General features: G+C 44.0%; 1 protein-coding gene across 5 annotated transcripts in view; it reads left to right on the top strand.

The window, feature by feature from the left end:
• Positions 1–15,306, top strand: part of DEPTOR (DEP domain containing MTOR interacting protein) — a 133,023-nt gene that overhangs the window by 103,574 nt on the left and 14,143 nt on the right. For all 5 annotated transcript variants that reach the window (XM_039521555.1, XM_039521557.1, XM_039521556.1 and 2 more), the window contains 3 exons: positions 597–731; positions 3,608–3,678; positions 4,418–4,522. In XM_039521555.1, coding sequence (XP_039377489.1) covers positions 597–731; positions 3,608–3,678; positions 4,418–4,522 — 311 coding nt within the window. The remainder of the gene's footprint in view (positions 1–596; positions 732–3,607; positions 3,679–4,417; positions 4,523–15,306) is intronic.

The following is a 15,306-nucleotide window of genomic DNA, read 5'->3' on the forward strand; positions in this document are numbered from 1 at the left end:
AGCAAAAGTGTTTTTGCATAAACTGTATGTTGTAGTTTGGGGTGGGGGGCGGAGGGAAATGCCTGAACAAGTAATACATGACAGTACACATTAGGAAGCAGGATGAAAATAGGAAGAAAGCAGAGGATAACTGCAGAAAATATTCTGCTTATTCAAATGCCTATTTCACTCTATTGCACTGGCACCTAGAAATCACACTGATGGAAGCATTAGAGAGAATTAAATTAACTAAAATGGATCATGAAGTAATCCGACATATCAGAGTAAAAATATAATTTTCATGTGTAATTCAAGTATTCCTGCTAGGGTGACCAGACAGCAAATGTGAAAAATCGGGACGGGGGGTGTAATAGGAGCCTATATAAGAAAAAGACCCAAAAATCAGGACTGTCCCTGTAAAATCGGGACATCTGGTCACCCTAATTCCTGCAGCACATAGGTGAGTGTTCTGACTCGGCGGAGTATGATAGTACAATTACTCTATTATAAATGAAAGCATGTTCTGATGTCGTTATTTTAAACAAAGCAGGGGAATTGTGCCAAAAGAATCAGGACAATTTCCCTTTCTCTCTGTATTTTCTGTCTCCTTTGTACAGTGAGTCCCACCAAAGAGATAAAGATCGTGTCAGCAGTCAGAAGGAGTAGCATGAGCAGCTGCGGCAGTAGTGGTTACTTCAGCAGCAGCCCTACCCTCAGCAGCAGTCCCCCAGTATTATGCAACCCAAAATCTGGTAAGCAGATGGAATTGGTGCAGATTAGACAGCATGCAGCTCTCTCTAAAGAGAGTGAGGGTAAATGAGTGACTGTTTCTATTTCTTCTTCTCAGTTTGTCTTTTGAGGCATATTTTAATGATCGTTAGATTCACAGATTTTGCGGCTAGTCAAATCTTTATGATTTAGTTTGGCCTTCTGCATAACATGGGCCAGAGAACCTCACCCAATAATTTCTGCATCAAATCCATAACTTTGTTTGAGCTAGAGCATATCTTTTTAGAAGGACGCCCAGCCTTATATCCACTCTTACCTCCAGTTGCCAAACATAAAGTCTTCTCAGTTACACAGGTGTGACTTTGCTGGCATTGCATGGGTGAGAGGAAAACTTAGGCTTTGGTAACCACCTGAGTTATTGTATAAATAACACAGCCCAGAGCAAGCATAGCAAATGTAGCTTTGAGGACGTCAGGGACAATTTAAACCCTTAAATTAGTTTAGATTTTACACCATTCTGTGTAAGACTTTAAAGGCAGTCAGGGTTCAAGCTTATATTCTTTTTTAAATGATTTCCTCAGTCCTTTAACAGGGAGAATAGAGCATGAGGCTGCGTCCTCAGTGTGATACAGAAAGGGATTCTGAACTGATGGGGAGTAGGGTGTTGGAGCAGGCTGGGGAAGTGGCTATATGTAAGCATGGACTTCAGTAGGGATATTCAGACTAGAAGTTTCTGATAGAGGGCTCAAAGGGGCCAGTGGCTGCTGTTCAAATCATGGGCTGTTTATTCAGGTTCTGAGCAGGAGAGGGGTCAGTTTTACTCAGTATACTCGGTATAAGTAGTAGAGCTACAAAGAGTGGTAATTTTTTTTTTTCTGGCCATTAGAGCAGAGGTTCTCAAACTGTGGTCCACGGACCAACAGTGGTCCGTGAGCTCCATTCAGGTGGTCTGCAGATAGTTCCCTCTAACATGCGCGCCTGGACAGCCACACACTAGAGAATGAAGGGCGACCCACCTAATTAGTGGAGCCATGCAGGCAACCCACTAATTAGGTGCCTGGACCCTGGAGAAGACGCACATGTACGGTGAGGTGGTGGCCTTGGGGGGAATAGGGAAGGATCATTAAGTGGTCACAACAATTTTCAAGTGGTCCACGAAAAAAAAAGTTTGAGAACCACTGCGTTAGAGCATTGCACAGCTTGTCTTTGGCCTTGGCTTGGAGTTTTCAGTAAAGTCTTACATTAAAAGAACTTGGTGGGTTCAGTTTGGTCACATGACGAGAGCCATAATTCAGTAGTGCTCGTGTTCTCGATGGAGGATGGCTTTGTGAATCACATTCATTCTTGTTCATTGCACACTCAAAATCAACTGCTGTCTACCACTCATCTCCATCATGCTATTTGTATGTTCCAATTTGTGGATGCCACAGTGTAATCTTTTTTAGGTGCACCTGTCGGGTATTCTCTCCAGAGATTCTTCTATGACATAGTCTAAATGGTGAACTTTTGCTCCCGTTAAACCATTCATTATACCCTAGAAATATTACTGTGACAAGCAGGCTGGCATTTTTGTTGTTGATAAATGTATGCATTATCTTAAGTATACCTACTATTTCCATTCATTTATTGCTCTGGTTATATATGTCATGTGAGTAGGGAGAAGAAGCATATCTTAAGATAGCCGATTATAAAATCTTAGTGGAAAAGAATATATCGACACCTTCCTTACACAGTCTTTCTGTTTAAAATGAATAATCACTTAGGCATAAATTCTACCTTCAGAATAGTTTAACAGACTTATTTTTGAGTCTGAAACAAGAACCAGTAAGCAGGGATCTACCAGCGTTTCCCATACTCCAAGTAATCCTCTGCTAAACTGGAATGAGTTGTTGGATGAGTTCCGCTGTATTTCATAAGAAATGAAAACTTAAAGGAAGTCTGGTGGATGGCTTGGCCAATCACAAGGGAAAAAGAAACTATTCCTGAAGGCATAATTTAGGGAAACACTGTGAAGGACGCCAGTACAGATGATTTATCTAATTGTGATCGGTTGAATCTGAATTACAGAGCAGTGACATGTTAGTCAACAGAACATGTTGAATTTTCTTGAAAAACATCTTGCAGTACAAACGTAAGAGTTGATAACTAAAAAGGAGAAATTTGACCTGGCTTTGATCTCAAAAAGATAGAATGATAGTACTGGCAGAATCTGCAAAGTTTAACTCTTAAGATAATTTTGACAATATCCTAGTGAAAGAAATTTTTATTAGTGTGTCTTCCTGAATTCTTTTTCTTTCTGTATATGGCATTTTAGGACAGTTAACAGATATATTAGGGTCTTATCCGTGAAAAATTCCAGCTTGCTCCCATGATATAAGAAAATCAGATGTCATAAAAATAGTTTATCACTGAAAACAAGAAGCAAACATAGTCATAATTAAAAAAACAGAGGAAGCCAAATGTAATTAATAGAGGGCCTGTGTATCCATTGTCTTGTACTTGGCGCAGTCATTTACACCGGTACAATTACACCTGTTCTGATTTTGTAGTATTTTACACACACTTTACCCAGGAATAAATGACTGCACAAATACTAATAATATTGTTTGCTGTAGTGTAGATTATCTAATCTGTCTCTCTGTCTGAGGAAGAGTTCGGATGCCTGTCAGCATAGTATCTCAGTCCCTCCATGATCCCTTCAGGTAATGAGAGTTATACTATATTTGACTTTTTAATGATCTTTTACAACTTTGCATCAGTCTAGGAATGCACTAAGGTCACAACACATTAAGCCCTGTAAATAAAGTAAGAGAGAGAAGACATTGTATCCTAGAACAATTCTTTATGAAAGTTTCCTCAGAAAGGTTTGTATTTAATACTCCTTTGTATGTTTTTGCAGTATTAAAGAGACCAGTGACTTCTGATGAACTCTTGATGCCTGGAGCCCCATATGTAAGAAAAACATTCACAGTACGTCTCCAGTACATATCTTTCTTCTATACATTGTGTAAATTGGTTCAAACAAATATTTTCTGATGGTATAATTAGATCCTAGTTACATTTCCTGATATTTTTGTGCTCTAAAAATCTCAGCCATAAGATCCCATTAATATTAGTTTTATACATGTGGAGTCTGATTCTCCACTCTATTATACCCATCAGTATGCCAGCCTAACACCATTGACTTTGGTGGAGGTACACTGACAGAAATCTAGGGATGTTAATTGCACTAATAGTCCTGAACTGTTTTTTTATTAATACTTAAGATTATAAAGAGATTTGAAATATGTACTGAATTTACCTACCCAGAATTAAAGTTTTAGATGTGAGTTGCATAGGGCCATTAGACTAATATAAGACTGAAATGTTGATTCATATTCAATAAGAGAGAAAAGAAGAGCCTTTAAAAAAGTAACTCTTTTGAACCTGTTAATTGGAAGCACGGCTTCTCACAGCCTTTAGTCAACATCTCTGATGTAACTTAAAAAAGAAGAGTACAGTAGAAGCAAATGCAGTCATTCATTTGGTAGATTTCTCTATAAATAAAGATTTAATAGCCCATGCAGAGGGCACCGTGAAGTATTTCTAGCCACAGAGCAGCATTTACTGTATGCTGGTGACTACAAGATGCTGAAATCATGTCTTTAATCACTTGGACTTTACCCCATGAGTTACATGGACACTGTTTTGTCTTTTTTTCCTTTTCAAGGTTATTGGTGATGCTGTCGGGTGGGGTTTTGTTGTGCGGGGGAGCAAGCCCTGCCATATTCAGGCTGTGGATCCCAGTGGCCCTGCAGCTGCGGCAGGGATGAAGGTAATTTTTCATCAGCTGTTTATCTAGTGGTTTTCTCTATCCCTCAGTGATGCTCTCTGGCCAGTCACTGTGAGACACCAGCCTTTTGCGTTTTGGGGGCAAATGTTGTTCTCCTCCAAAATGTCACCCTTCATCTTTTCTTCTCTTTGTCTTTGAGGGTCTCTGACTTTCATTTTTTTTACTAATAGCTCTTTAGTGTTTTCTTTCCAGATGTCACTTTAGCTATATTTGATTGTGCCAATATGTGTAAGAACTGGAAGGGAAAACTGACCGCTGTCTTGCTCCAATGTCCAACCTGAGTCAAGTGCAAAGGGCAGAGAAACAGCATACCTGGTGAAAAATTGTTTTTCTAAATTCTATCACTTTGAATAATCTTCAGTTATAAATAACATAGGTAAAGACTTAAAATATCTTGACACTATCACTTCAAATGGGTCATCTTAGAACATTAATCCTGCCTAAAGTATAAAGGAGTTACGCTTCCAGGACTTCAAACTTATTCCTATTCATATTGATGTTTGGAACCCTGAATGTAGCAGTTTACTCAAGTGGTTTGTAGCAGTCTTTATTCTCTTTGCATTTTACCAGTTTACGATAATGTGGTTCTCCTCTGAAATGTGACTTTGTAAAAATAGCGTTGTGGGGTTTCATATTTATTGTCTAAATGACTTCAGCTCTAATTTGCTCGTTTCACCAGTAAACATAGTGGGGTTTTGTTTTAAAATGTCATCTCTTCACTCTGGGATGATAAACTTAAGCTGGGTTCTGTCCATTTCATGCTTCATCAACTGCAATAGAGGTTTTACAGGCCAAATTATGCCTTCAGGTACACTCATGTAATTTCATTGTCTTCCACTTATGTTATCAATGATGCACATGCAACGCAGTTGCTTTCAGTGGGAACTCAATAAACAGTTTGATATACAAGAAGGAATGGAATGCAGCACACTCTTAACTCATAGAGGCAAACAGTAAAAACTCATTTTAGTCACTAAAATCAGCAGAAATTGCTCTGAACACACACACGGAGCAGACCTGATAAGTTCAATGGTGCTATTTTATAGCGTCGCTTTTCAGAGTAGAGCTGCACTTTAAACATTACGATCAAACTTTTCAAAAAGTAGGCACATAAGTCTATCTAGGCACCTATATAGCTGGCTTGATTTTCAGAAGTACTGAGCACTTGCCAGTCCTAATGAAATGTGGGTGCTAGACTCCCCTGGAATTAGGTATTTGAGGTGCCACTTTTGAAAAGCTTGATCTGTTTACTTAATCTGTCTGTTTTCAAAACTCTTCTGTCTGGACTATTTAAAGAAAGTATGTGACACAGGGCTGGCTCTAGACCCCAGCGCGCCAAGCGCGCGCGTGGGGCGGCATTTTGCTGGCAGGGCGGCAGGGCGGCAGGCGGCTCCGGCGGACCTTCCGCAGTCATGCCTGCGGGAGGTCCACTGGAGCTGCGGGACAGTGGACCTCCCGCAGGCATGACTGCGGAGGGTCCATTGGTCCCGCGGCTCGGGTGGACCTCCCGCAGTCATGACTGCGGAAGCTCCACCCGAGCCGCGGGACCGGCGGCCCCTCCGCAGGCACGCCTGCAAGAGGACACCAGGAGCCGCTGGACCGGCGCCCGGCAGCGCGCCCCCTGCGGCATGCCGCCCTGCTTGGGGCGGCCAAATTCTTAGAGCCGCCCCTGATGTGACAATACATTATAATGTATGTATGCCCCCCAAAGTAAATCTTTCCCCTTTTTAGAAGCACAGAGGCAGGCATATTTCAAATAGCACATTAGGCATAATAACTGCTGGGAGTGAAGATGTGTTTTGGTGTACAAGCTTTGTCTGCCAGTATTGCTCTGAGCACTGTACCATAACAAGGAAAACTGGCTATGATAAAAAGGGCAAAATTTTGAAAAAAAGCCCAGACTCAGCACGTCACTGTGTAGAAGAGTTCATTTTTGGAACTATGCCTTATGCAGTCTTGGCTGATAAAACCACTTGATTTATTCAGTAGGCAGCATTCATTAATGGTGGAACAGACGTAGCCACCAGAGTGCATGGTGGGACAATACACTTAGTAGAAACTAGTGTTCAGTGCAGGGCTGCTCTTTAGGAGCTGCAAATGAGATTTTAAAAAAGGTACATTTTTATTATGATTGTCCCTCTATCCTGTTTGGGGAATTTAGCACATAGCATTAAGTCTGGGACGGGGACAAAGATCATTGTTAAAATATGGAGTATACATCTCAGGCCCCAGAATAATAACCAGCAAACAGATATTTATAGTTTTATACCTAAGGGTTTAATATTATACAATTTGCTAGCAATGCCACCCAATCTTTCCCACCCCATAAAACATGATCACATACCCCTGTTCCCCCTTTCCCTGACTTTCAGCTGGTAGCAGTGAGATTTGGGATACTGTATAATCACTCATACCCCTGCTGCTTTGAGCACAGCTTTGGGATTATGGTACAGGGCTCTCTCAGTACTATCAGGTCTGTCTACATGGTTCTGTTTTCTGTGTGATCTTTAATGGCAGAGCTAGGCAATCAGCCCCATAAGTCTCTTCCTGCAGCAAGTTGTTTTGCATTCACAGATGAATGCTTTAGATCTGTGTTCTGAAATGATTCGAAGGCCACGTCCTTAGAGCGACTGCGAAACCACGGCTTTCATTGATTTCAGTGGCCTTTGAGGGTACAAAGCAACTCTTAGTATTTGGTCCTCAGACTCGAATCCTGCAAGGTGTTAAATGGCTCTTGTGAGATGACTGCAAAGGGAACCAAGCATATCAAAAGGATGCTCTCACCATCTTACAGGATTGAGCCCCAAGTGACTGAGTGAAAGAGACCATGGATAAATATTTACATAGTGTAATAGCATCTCGTGCTCTTGAGGCAGATGCAGTTCACTCTTAGAATTCCCATCTTATACAAAATGTTACTGATTATATAAAAACACCAATGACATGGGCTATTGTCTGGTTCCAATTACTACATGAAAACACTGAAGCCTACTGATATTTCAATAGGGTTGTGTGACCAAATGGCTGCTGAATTTGATAATTACATTAGACAGAGATTGAATTCAGAAATGCCTTTATTTAGGAAGGGTGAACAATCAAAAAAGTTGGTGACAAATGTGTTACATGGCACGCTGAAGCTATGTTATTAAACGCAGGCTATGTGGAGGGGGGCAGACATAAATATATATAATAACAGACTGTGGTTAGTGTTACTAATGTCATGCTTGGAATATATATGTGCCCACAATTTTTAAACATGACACCTATGTATAAGAGGCCCAGTTTTCAGGTGCTCAGCACCTGCTGGTCTCATCTACTTCACTGGGTTTGTGGGTACTCAGCTCTTCTGAAAGATCAGGCCTTTTTATACGTAGGTGTCTAAATATGGCTTTAGGAGGCTAAATTCAGTGAGCCAGACTTGAAAGTTTTTACCATAAAACCTGTTCTACAGTAATGTCCAGTTTGGTTTTGATTTAAATTGACAAAAGGAAAAAAATTTCAAATTGAAACTGCAACTCTATCCTTTACTTATCCAACTAGGCCCTTGTCTACACTATGAGTTTAGGTCGAATTTAGCAGCATTACATCGATTTAACCCTGCACTCGTCCACATGACAAAGCCGTTTTTTTTTTACTTAAAGGGCTCAAATTAGCCTTAGCGGCGCTGACGGCGATTAGCTGAATTTGTTGGGCGTGGGTTGGGTTGGGTGAGGGTTGGTGGATTGTATTGTCCTGGCCTTGATCTTGGGAGTGCTCCAGAGTGCTCCATTGGACAGCTTTCCACTCAGATCTCAACTGACACAGCTCAGAAAGTAGACAACAAGGCAGATGCACATTGGAGGGCTGAATGTCATTTCATTAGGTTAGCAATCATCTCAGTGTGAGTCTCTCATCAGCAAAGGTGACCAGCATGGAGTCCTCCCAGGCAAAGGCTCCAGCATGGAGGCTCCCAGATGACAGGGATGGAGAGCATGGATGATGGGGGAATGAAAGAATGACAAAAGCTCCAAATGCCAAAAAAAAAAAAAAATTTGATGCCCAAAAAAAAAAAATGAAAGGGCAAGAAGGAAACACAGCTATACATGAACCCACAGCAGTGCATGAAAGCAACCAAAGAGCTGAGAGAGGCAAAAAAAAAACACCAGAGCAGCGCGGCTGAAAACCATGAGCTGCATACCATTCATATGATGAGCTGCACCCCATTCAGGGATGCAGCCACCACCCTACCAACATCCTGTGCTGACTCTCCATCAGTGGGTAGCACGCAACAGGGATGCGGGTTTTGGGGAGGAGGAAGAGAGGGAGGAGGAGCAAGGAGACAAAGACAAGCAAGCAGAGAAGAAAACTGTTTCGACATCCAGGAACTGAGTCACTACCCCCCGACCCTTACCCCGGACCCCAACCCCCAGCTCCTAGAGAGACCCCCCCGGAGAGCGAAGAAGGGACCTCTAAGTATGTTGTAAAAATATTATACATGTAAAAAGCAAGCATGTTTAATGATTAATTTTATGGCCAGGGCGTGTAAAGTGGCCAGTATGGCTACTGGAAAAGTCTGTTCTGGGGTCTGGGGATAGGTACAGCTGGGGAGCTCTCCAAGGCTCTCTCTCCTGGAAGTACTCCCAAAGCCTTTGCAAAAAGGTTTCCTGCCATCCTCTCCATCCTTCCATCCTCCATGGTAGGATCCTTTATGCCAGTAGACCCAACATAGTCAATCATTGCACAATTGTGCATATGGTTGCATGTTGCAGGCACTGGCATTCAATTTTTTTTATTTTTTTCTCTCTCTTATTTTTATCTCTCTGTATTAAGGGCCATTCAGAGGTGCCCGCGCTCCTGCCTCCTGTGGCTTTGCCTGCTGCTGTGTTGCTCACTTGTGTTAGCCATGAGGTGGGGGAGGTGAAGCGATTATCCCAGAGGGTGGGTTGTGTTTGGGGGTGTTTGGTGGGTGTGTTTGTGTTTGTTAGTTGAAAACCGCAGCCTTTTTTAAAAAACCAACCTTTTTTTTGGCCAACCCAACGGCTGCTTGGTAATGGAAATGAGGTTGCTTGCTTTTTGAAACCATCCCCATGTTATGTTTGGTTAAGAAGCCAAAAGAAGCCAAGGTTAACTGCTGCAACCTGCAAGCTGAATGCTGCTGCCTCCTGCTGCTGTCTTCTCTCTCTCACACACCATACCTCTCACACCAACCAAAAACGCAAATGCGAAAAAAGCACATGTGCATGTGCAATATAACAGCAAGGTTTAACATGAAAGAGTCTACCCATGTTTCTCTATTGTTGTCTTTTTTGTCCACTCTCTTTTTTTTTTCCCTCCACACCCTGCAAATTTCCCTCCACACTCACACTATCCTTCTCTCTTCCAGAGGCTAGCAAAAGATTAGAAGGCTAAAAAAAATGTTCTCGAAAAATTCTCGATGTTCATGCTGTCCTTCCCACACTGAAGAGCTAGCAGAAGCAGGGAGGCAGACAACAATGTCAGACCCAGGAAGCACACATATGTGTGTGGTGACAGGGTGGTGGGCTGAAGATAGTGGGCAGGCTGAAGATGATAGGTGGTGTCTCCTTGGTGACAGAAGGCAAGAGGCAATGCTCAGGCTACTGGAGGAACAAACTGATATGCTCCGCGGGTTGAGGTTCAGGTTCAGCAGCAGCAGCACACAAACGCCACTTCAGCTCCTGTGTAACCAATCACCCTCCTCCCCAAGTTCCATAGCCTCCTCACCCAGACGCCCAACAACACAGGGCTGGGGGGGCCCCCGGGCCCCCAACCACTCCATCTCAGAGGACTGCCCAAGCAACAGAAAGCTGGCATTCAATAAGTTTTAAAGTACAGCGTTGCGTTGTCCTTCTCTCCTCCTCCACCCCACCCGGTGCTTCCCTCCTCCCCAACCCCTCCCAGTCTACCTTGGCAGTTATCCCCCTATTTGTGTGATGAATTAATAAAGAATGCATGAATGTGAAGCAACAATGACTTTATTGCCTCTGCAAGCGGTGATAGAAGGGGGAAGGGGAGGGTGGTTAGCTTACAGGGAAGTAGAGTGAACCAAGGGGTGGAGAGGTTCATCAAGGAGAAACAAACAGAACTTTCACACTGTAGCCTGGCCAGTCATGAGACTGGTTTTCAAAGCTTCTCTGATGCGCACTGCACCCTCCTGTACTCTGCTAACTGCCCTGGTGTCAGGCTGTGCGTAATCAGCGGCCAGGTGATTTGCCTCAACCTCCCACCCTGCCATAAACGTCTCCCCCTTACTCTCACAGATATTGTGGAGCGCACAGCAAGCAATAATAATAATGGGAATAATGGTTTCGCTGAGGTCTATCTGAGTCAGTAAACTGCACCAGCGTGCTTTTAAATGTCCAGATGCACATTCTACCACCATTCTGCACTTGCTCAGCCTATAGTTGAACAGCTCCTGACTACTGTCCAGGCTGCCTGTGTACGGCTTCATGAGCCATGGCATTAAGGGGTAGGCTGGGTCCCCAAAGATAACTATAGGCATTTCAACATCCCCAACGGTTATTTTCTGGTCTTGGAAGAAAGTCCCTTGCTGCAGCTTTTGAAACAGACCGGAGTTCCTGAAGATGCGAGTGTCATTTACCTTTCCCGGCCATCCCACGTTGATGTTGCTGAAACGTCCCTTGTGATCCACCAGTGCTTGCAGCACCATTGAAAAGTACCCCTTTTGGTTTATGTACTCGCTGCTCTGGTGCTCCGATGCCAAGATAGGGATATGGGTTCCGTCTATCGCCCCACCACAGTTAGGGAATCCCATTTCAGCAAAGCCATCCACTATGACCTGCACATTTCCCAGAGTCACTACCCTTGATAGCAGCAGCTCTTTGATTGCGTTGACTACTTGGATCACAGCAGTCCCCACAGTAGATTTGCCCACTCCAAATTGATGCCTGAGTGACCGGTAGTTGCAAGTGGCGTTGCAAGCTTCCACAGGGCTATTGCCACTCACTTGTGAACTGTGAGGGCTGCTCTCATCTTGGTATTCTTGTGCTTCAGAGCAGAGGAAAGCAAGTCACAAAGTTCCATGAAAGTGCCCTTATGCATGCGAAAGTTTTGCAGCCACTGGGAATCGTCCCAGACATGCAACACTATGCGCTCCCACCAGTCTGTGCTTGTTTCCCGGGCCCAGAATCAGCATTCCATGGCATGAGCCTGCCCCATTAACACCATGATGTCCACATTGCCGGGCCCCGTACTTTGAGAGAAGTCTGTGTCTATGTCCTCATCACTCTTGTCACCACGCTGCCGTCGCCTCCTCGCCTGGTTTTGCTTTTGCAGGTTCTGGTTCTGCATATACTGCAGGATAATGCGCGTGGTGTTTACAGTGCTCATAATTGCCGCGGTGACCTGAGCAGGCTCCATTGCTGCTGTGCTATGGCATTTGCGCTGAAAAAAGGCGCGAAACGATTACTGTTGCTCTGACGGAGGGAGGGACGACTGATGACATGGCTTACAGGGAATTAAAATCAACAAAGGGGGTGGGTTTGCTTCAAGGAGAAACACACAACTATCACACAGAATGGCCCCCTCAAGGACTGAACTCAAAACCCTGGGTTTAGCAGGCCAATGCTCAAACCACTGAGCTAGCCCTCCCTGCACTATTCAGGGAGGGAGGAGAGAGCAAATGAATACAAATGAATACACTCCATCTCTCTTATACATCTTAGGCTGGCAGCAGACGGTGCAGTACGACTGCTAGCCATCCTCGTCTCCTGGCTGCTTGCCAGAAGACGGTGCAGTACAACTGCAGGCAGGAATGAATCTCCTTGAGATGAAAGTTAAAAAGAGAATGACCTGGAGTCACTTCCATTTATGTCCAGGCGCCCCTGACAGACCTCACCGAGGTTTGCCAGGAGCACCTATGTCTGCCCAGGCGCCCCTGGCTGACCTCAGGAGCACCCAGGAGACGACAACGATGGCTACTGGTCGTAATGCACTGTCTGCTGCCAAAAGGCCAAGATCTGCTGCTGTGTAGCAATGCAGTACCATGTCTGCCAGCACCCAGCAGACGTGGCTCCATGTGCTGCCCCTTTCTGCAGCCACTGCTTCCGCAGCTTCCATTGGCCACAGCTCCCCATTCTCGGCCAATGGGAGCTGCAGGGGCAGTGCTTGCAGGCAGGAGCAGTGCATGGAGACCCCTGTCTCTCCCCCGCCCCAACCCCGGGAGCCACGTTGGCCGCTTCCGGGAGTGGTGTGGCGCCATCACAGCTGGAGATCACAATCAACTGGGAGAGTCTCCAGGATCAAGCAGTTGATCACGATTGACAAGTTGGTGACCACTGATTTAGAACCAAAAAAAAAAAAGCTTTTTTGAAAAAAATAAAAATTTCCTGCATTTATAGTGTTTAAAGAAGCAAAAAGTGCTCATTTAAACCCTCTACTAATGGCCATATAGTAACTTCTGAGTTAATATTTGGATTTTAAAGTAATTCCTATGCCCAGTTTTTGACACAGAAATACTTCTGATGCTAATTTATGGAAGTAATGTGGTTCCTCTGCTCAAGCAGGGAATTAAGCAGTGGATTGTATACCATTTAAATTACGGGCATTTTGCTTTTGACTAAAACAGGAGCTGAATCAGGCATTAGATGTCTAATTTTGCTGCTATTCATTTTGGAGTCCAATCCTGCAGTGTTTCAGTAATTGCAGGAAATGTTTCTGTTGTTTGTGACGTTCGTGAACACAATTGACTCATTAAGAAGATCACTTTTTTATCTTCAAACAAACAAGCAAAGAAAAATCATAGTGAAAAACAAGATTCTTTTAATAAGGGAGTCTGTGATGGAAAATCTGACCTTGGGAGTTGGGTCTTCAGATAAGTCACTTCCAAAACTTAGTCCGTCTGCTAAATGCAGACCAGCTTTGCCAAAGCTTTCTTTTGCCATCCTTCTAGAGTACAATGAGTATAACCAGCGAGTCCCTAGGGCGGTGACCATCTATAACATTAGCAAATGATCTTTAGGTTTATTTAAATCATGCAATATTTCTCAGCCACCTTCTTCCTCCTAGTTATTAGCTATTCCCCTTTGGGATTCAACACCCTTGCTAATCTCCTTACCTTGCAGCTACAATTTCTCTTTCATTCTTCTTCTGTGGCAGAATCTTGGGGTATGGGGTGTGGTTTGAAAATGTCATATCTTTCTGAGTGGCAGGGAACTGCCTGTTTTAGGAGCATGGTAACAAGATGCAAGGTTTCATTGCTGAGTGGCTGGTTGAATCTGACCCAAGTTGGTACTGATTGGAGGAGACAACAATGTGGCTGGGTTGATAGGACATGGGATGTGGCGTTAGGAAACTGGGATTCTATTCCTGCCTCAGCCATTGATTCACTGGGTGACTTTGAGCCAGTCACTCTCCCCATAATGATACTTAGCTCTCTGTGATCTCAAAGCACTGTACATACAGATGATACATATGTATAAATCTGAACCATTAGAACAAATTGACTCGGCCTTGTGAGGTGATTACGTGGTCTCTAGTTTCCTGTGGGTGGGTAACTACATCATAGGTGACACAGATTTTCATGCAAATGAGAGCAATAAAGACTGAAATAGCTGCTTGTGCTCAAGAAATGGCCCCTCCAGAACAGGGAAGAAGGATTGGCGTCCATTGTGTGGAACTTCGTATGGTACAAACTCTGATAACTGTAAACTCCTGATTTACCAAAGTTTGCTTATGTCCCCCCGAGTTGTGCTACATTCTTCAGTGCACTCTGGATTTCCTAACCCCAGAGCACAGTAAAGAGTTAGTTTTTCAGGGACTGGCTTTAAAAGGGACACATGCTTTGCAAAGCAGCAGTTTCACAGCTGCTGAGTATTCACTGGGGTTAGGTAACATGGGTTATACTTTGGAAGCCAACTGGCCCTTTGATTAGGAGACACAAGTGATCGAGGACACAATCTTCTCCTCCTCCTGCACCCCTGTGAGGGAAACAAAGCTGGACCTCAGTCTGTTAAGACTCCAGATCTCCCCTTTTCCCCATAGGCCCAGCATCCTCCAGTAAAAGTCCCATGTCTCTTTACTCCTGGGAGCTGGCCCTTTTGGCCTTTTATCTGCACTGGACGTTGTCTGCGAGTTGTGACAAACTAAACATTCATACAAGTCACTAAAGCTAATCTCCAAGTCTTGTTCCTATTTAACCTGATTGCACCTGCACGGTGCTGTGAGGAAGGTGAAAAAACCCACCAGGCCTCTGCTGATTTGGCCCCAACAATAAACAATTGACCTACAAAACTGGCACTCTGTCAGGCCCACATATTCCAGACAACACAGCTCCTGTATTACAACTACATGGAGGAAGGGTGAGGTAATGACAATGGAGCAAGAGGCTCCAGAAGACTAGGGCAAGGGTTTAAATTGAGGTGAGGCAAGCAAGGAGCCAATCCACTCCCACCTCCCTCAGGCTGACCCATAGGAGGCAGAGAGCTGATGGGGTAGAGGGCCCATCCTTATGTCCCTCTGGCATGCATTCCCCACACCTTTTCCCTCTAGGGTGACCAGATGTTCCAGTTTTATAGGGACAGTCCTGATTTTTCAGTCCTTTTCTTACATAAGCTCCTATTACCCCCCACCCCCATCCCAATTTTTCATAGTTGTTGTCTGGTCACCCTATTTCCCTCTGAGGCTGTCCACCACCCTGCAGTGCAGTCAAGTTGTTTCTTTAGTTGTGTTTTTGCCTATAAGATTGTTTAAGGGTTGGTCTATTTCAAAGATATCTTATCAGAGACTCTGCTCTTTATGTTGGGTGTGTT

Source organism: Mauremys reevesii, linkage group 2, assembly GCF_016161935.1.
Source record: "Mauremys reevesii isolate NIE-2019 linkage group 2, ASM1616193v1, whole genome shotgun sequence".
NCBI lineage: Eukaryota > Metazoa > Chordata > Testudines > Geoemydidae > Mauremys > Mauremys reevesii.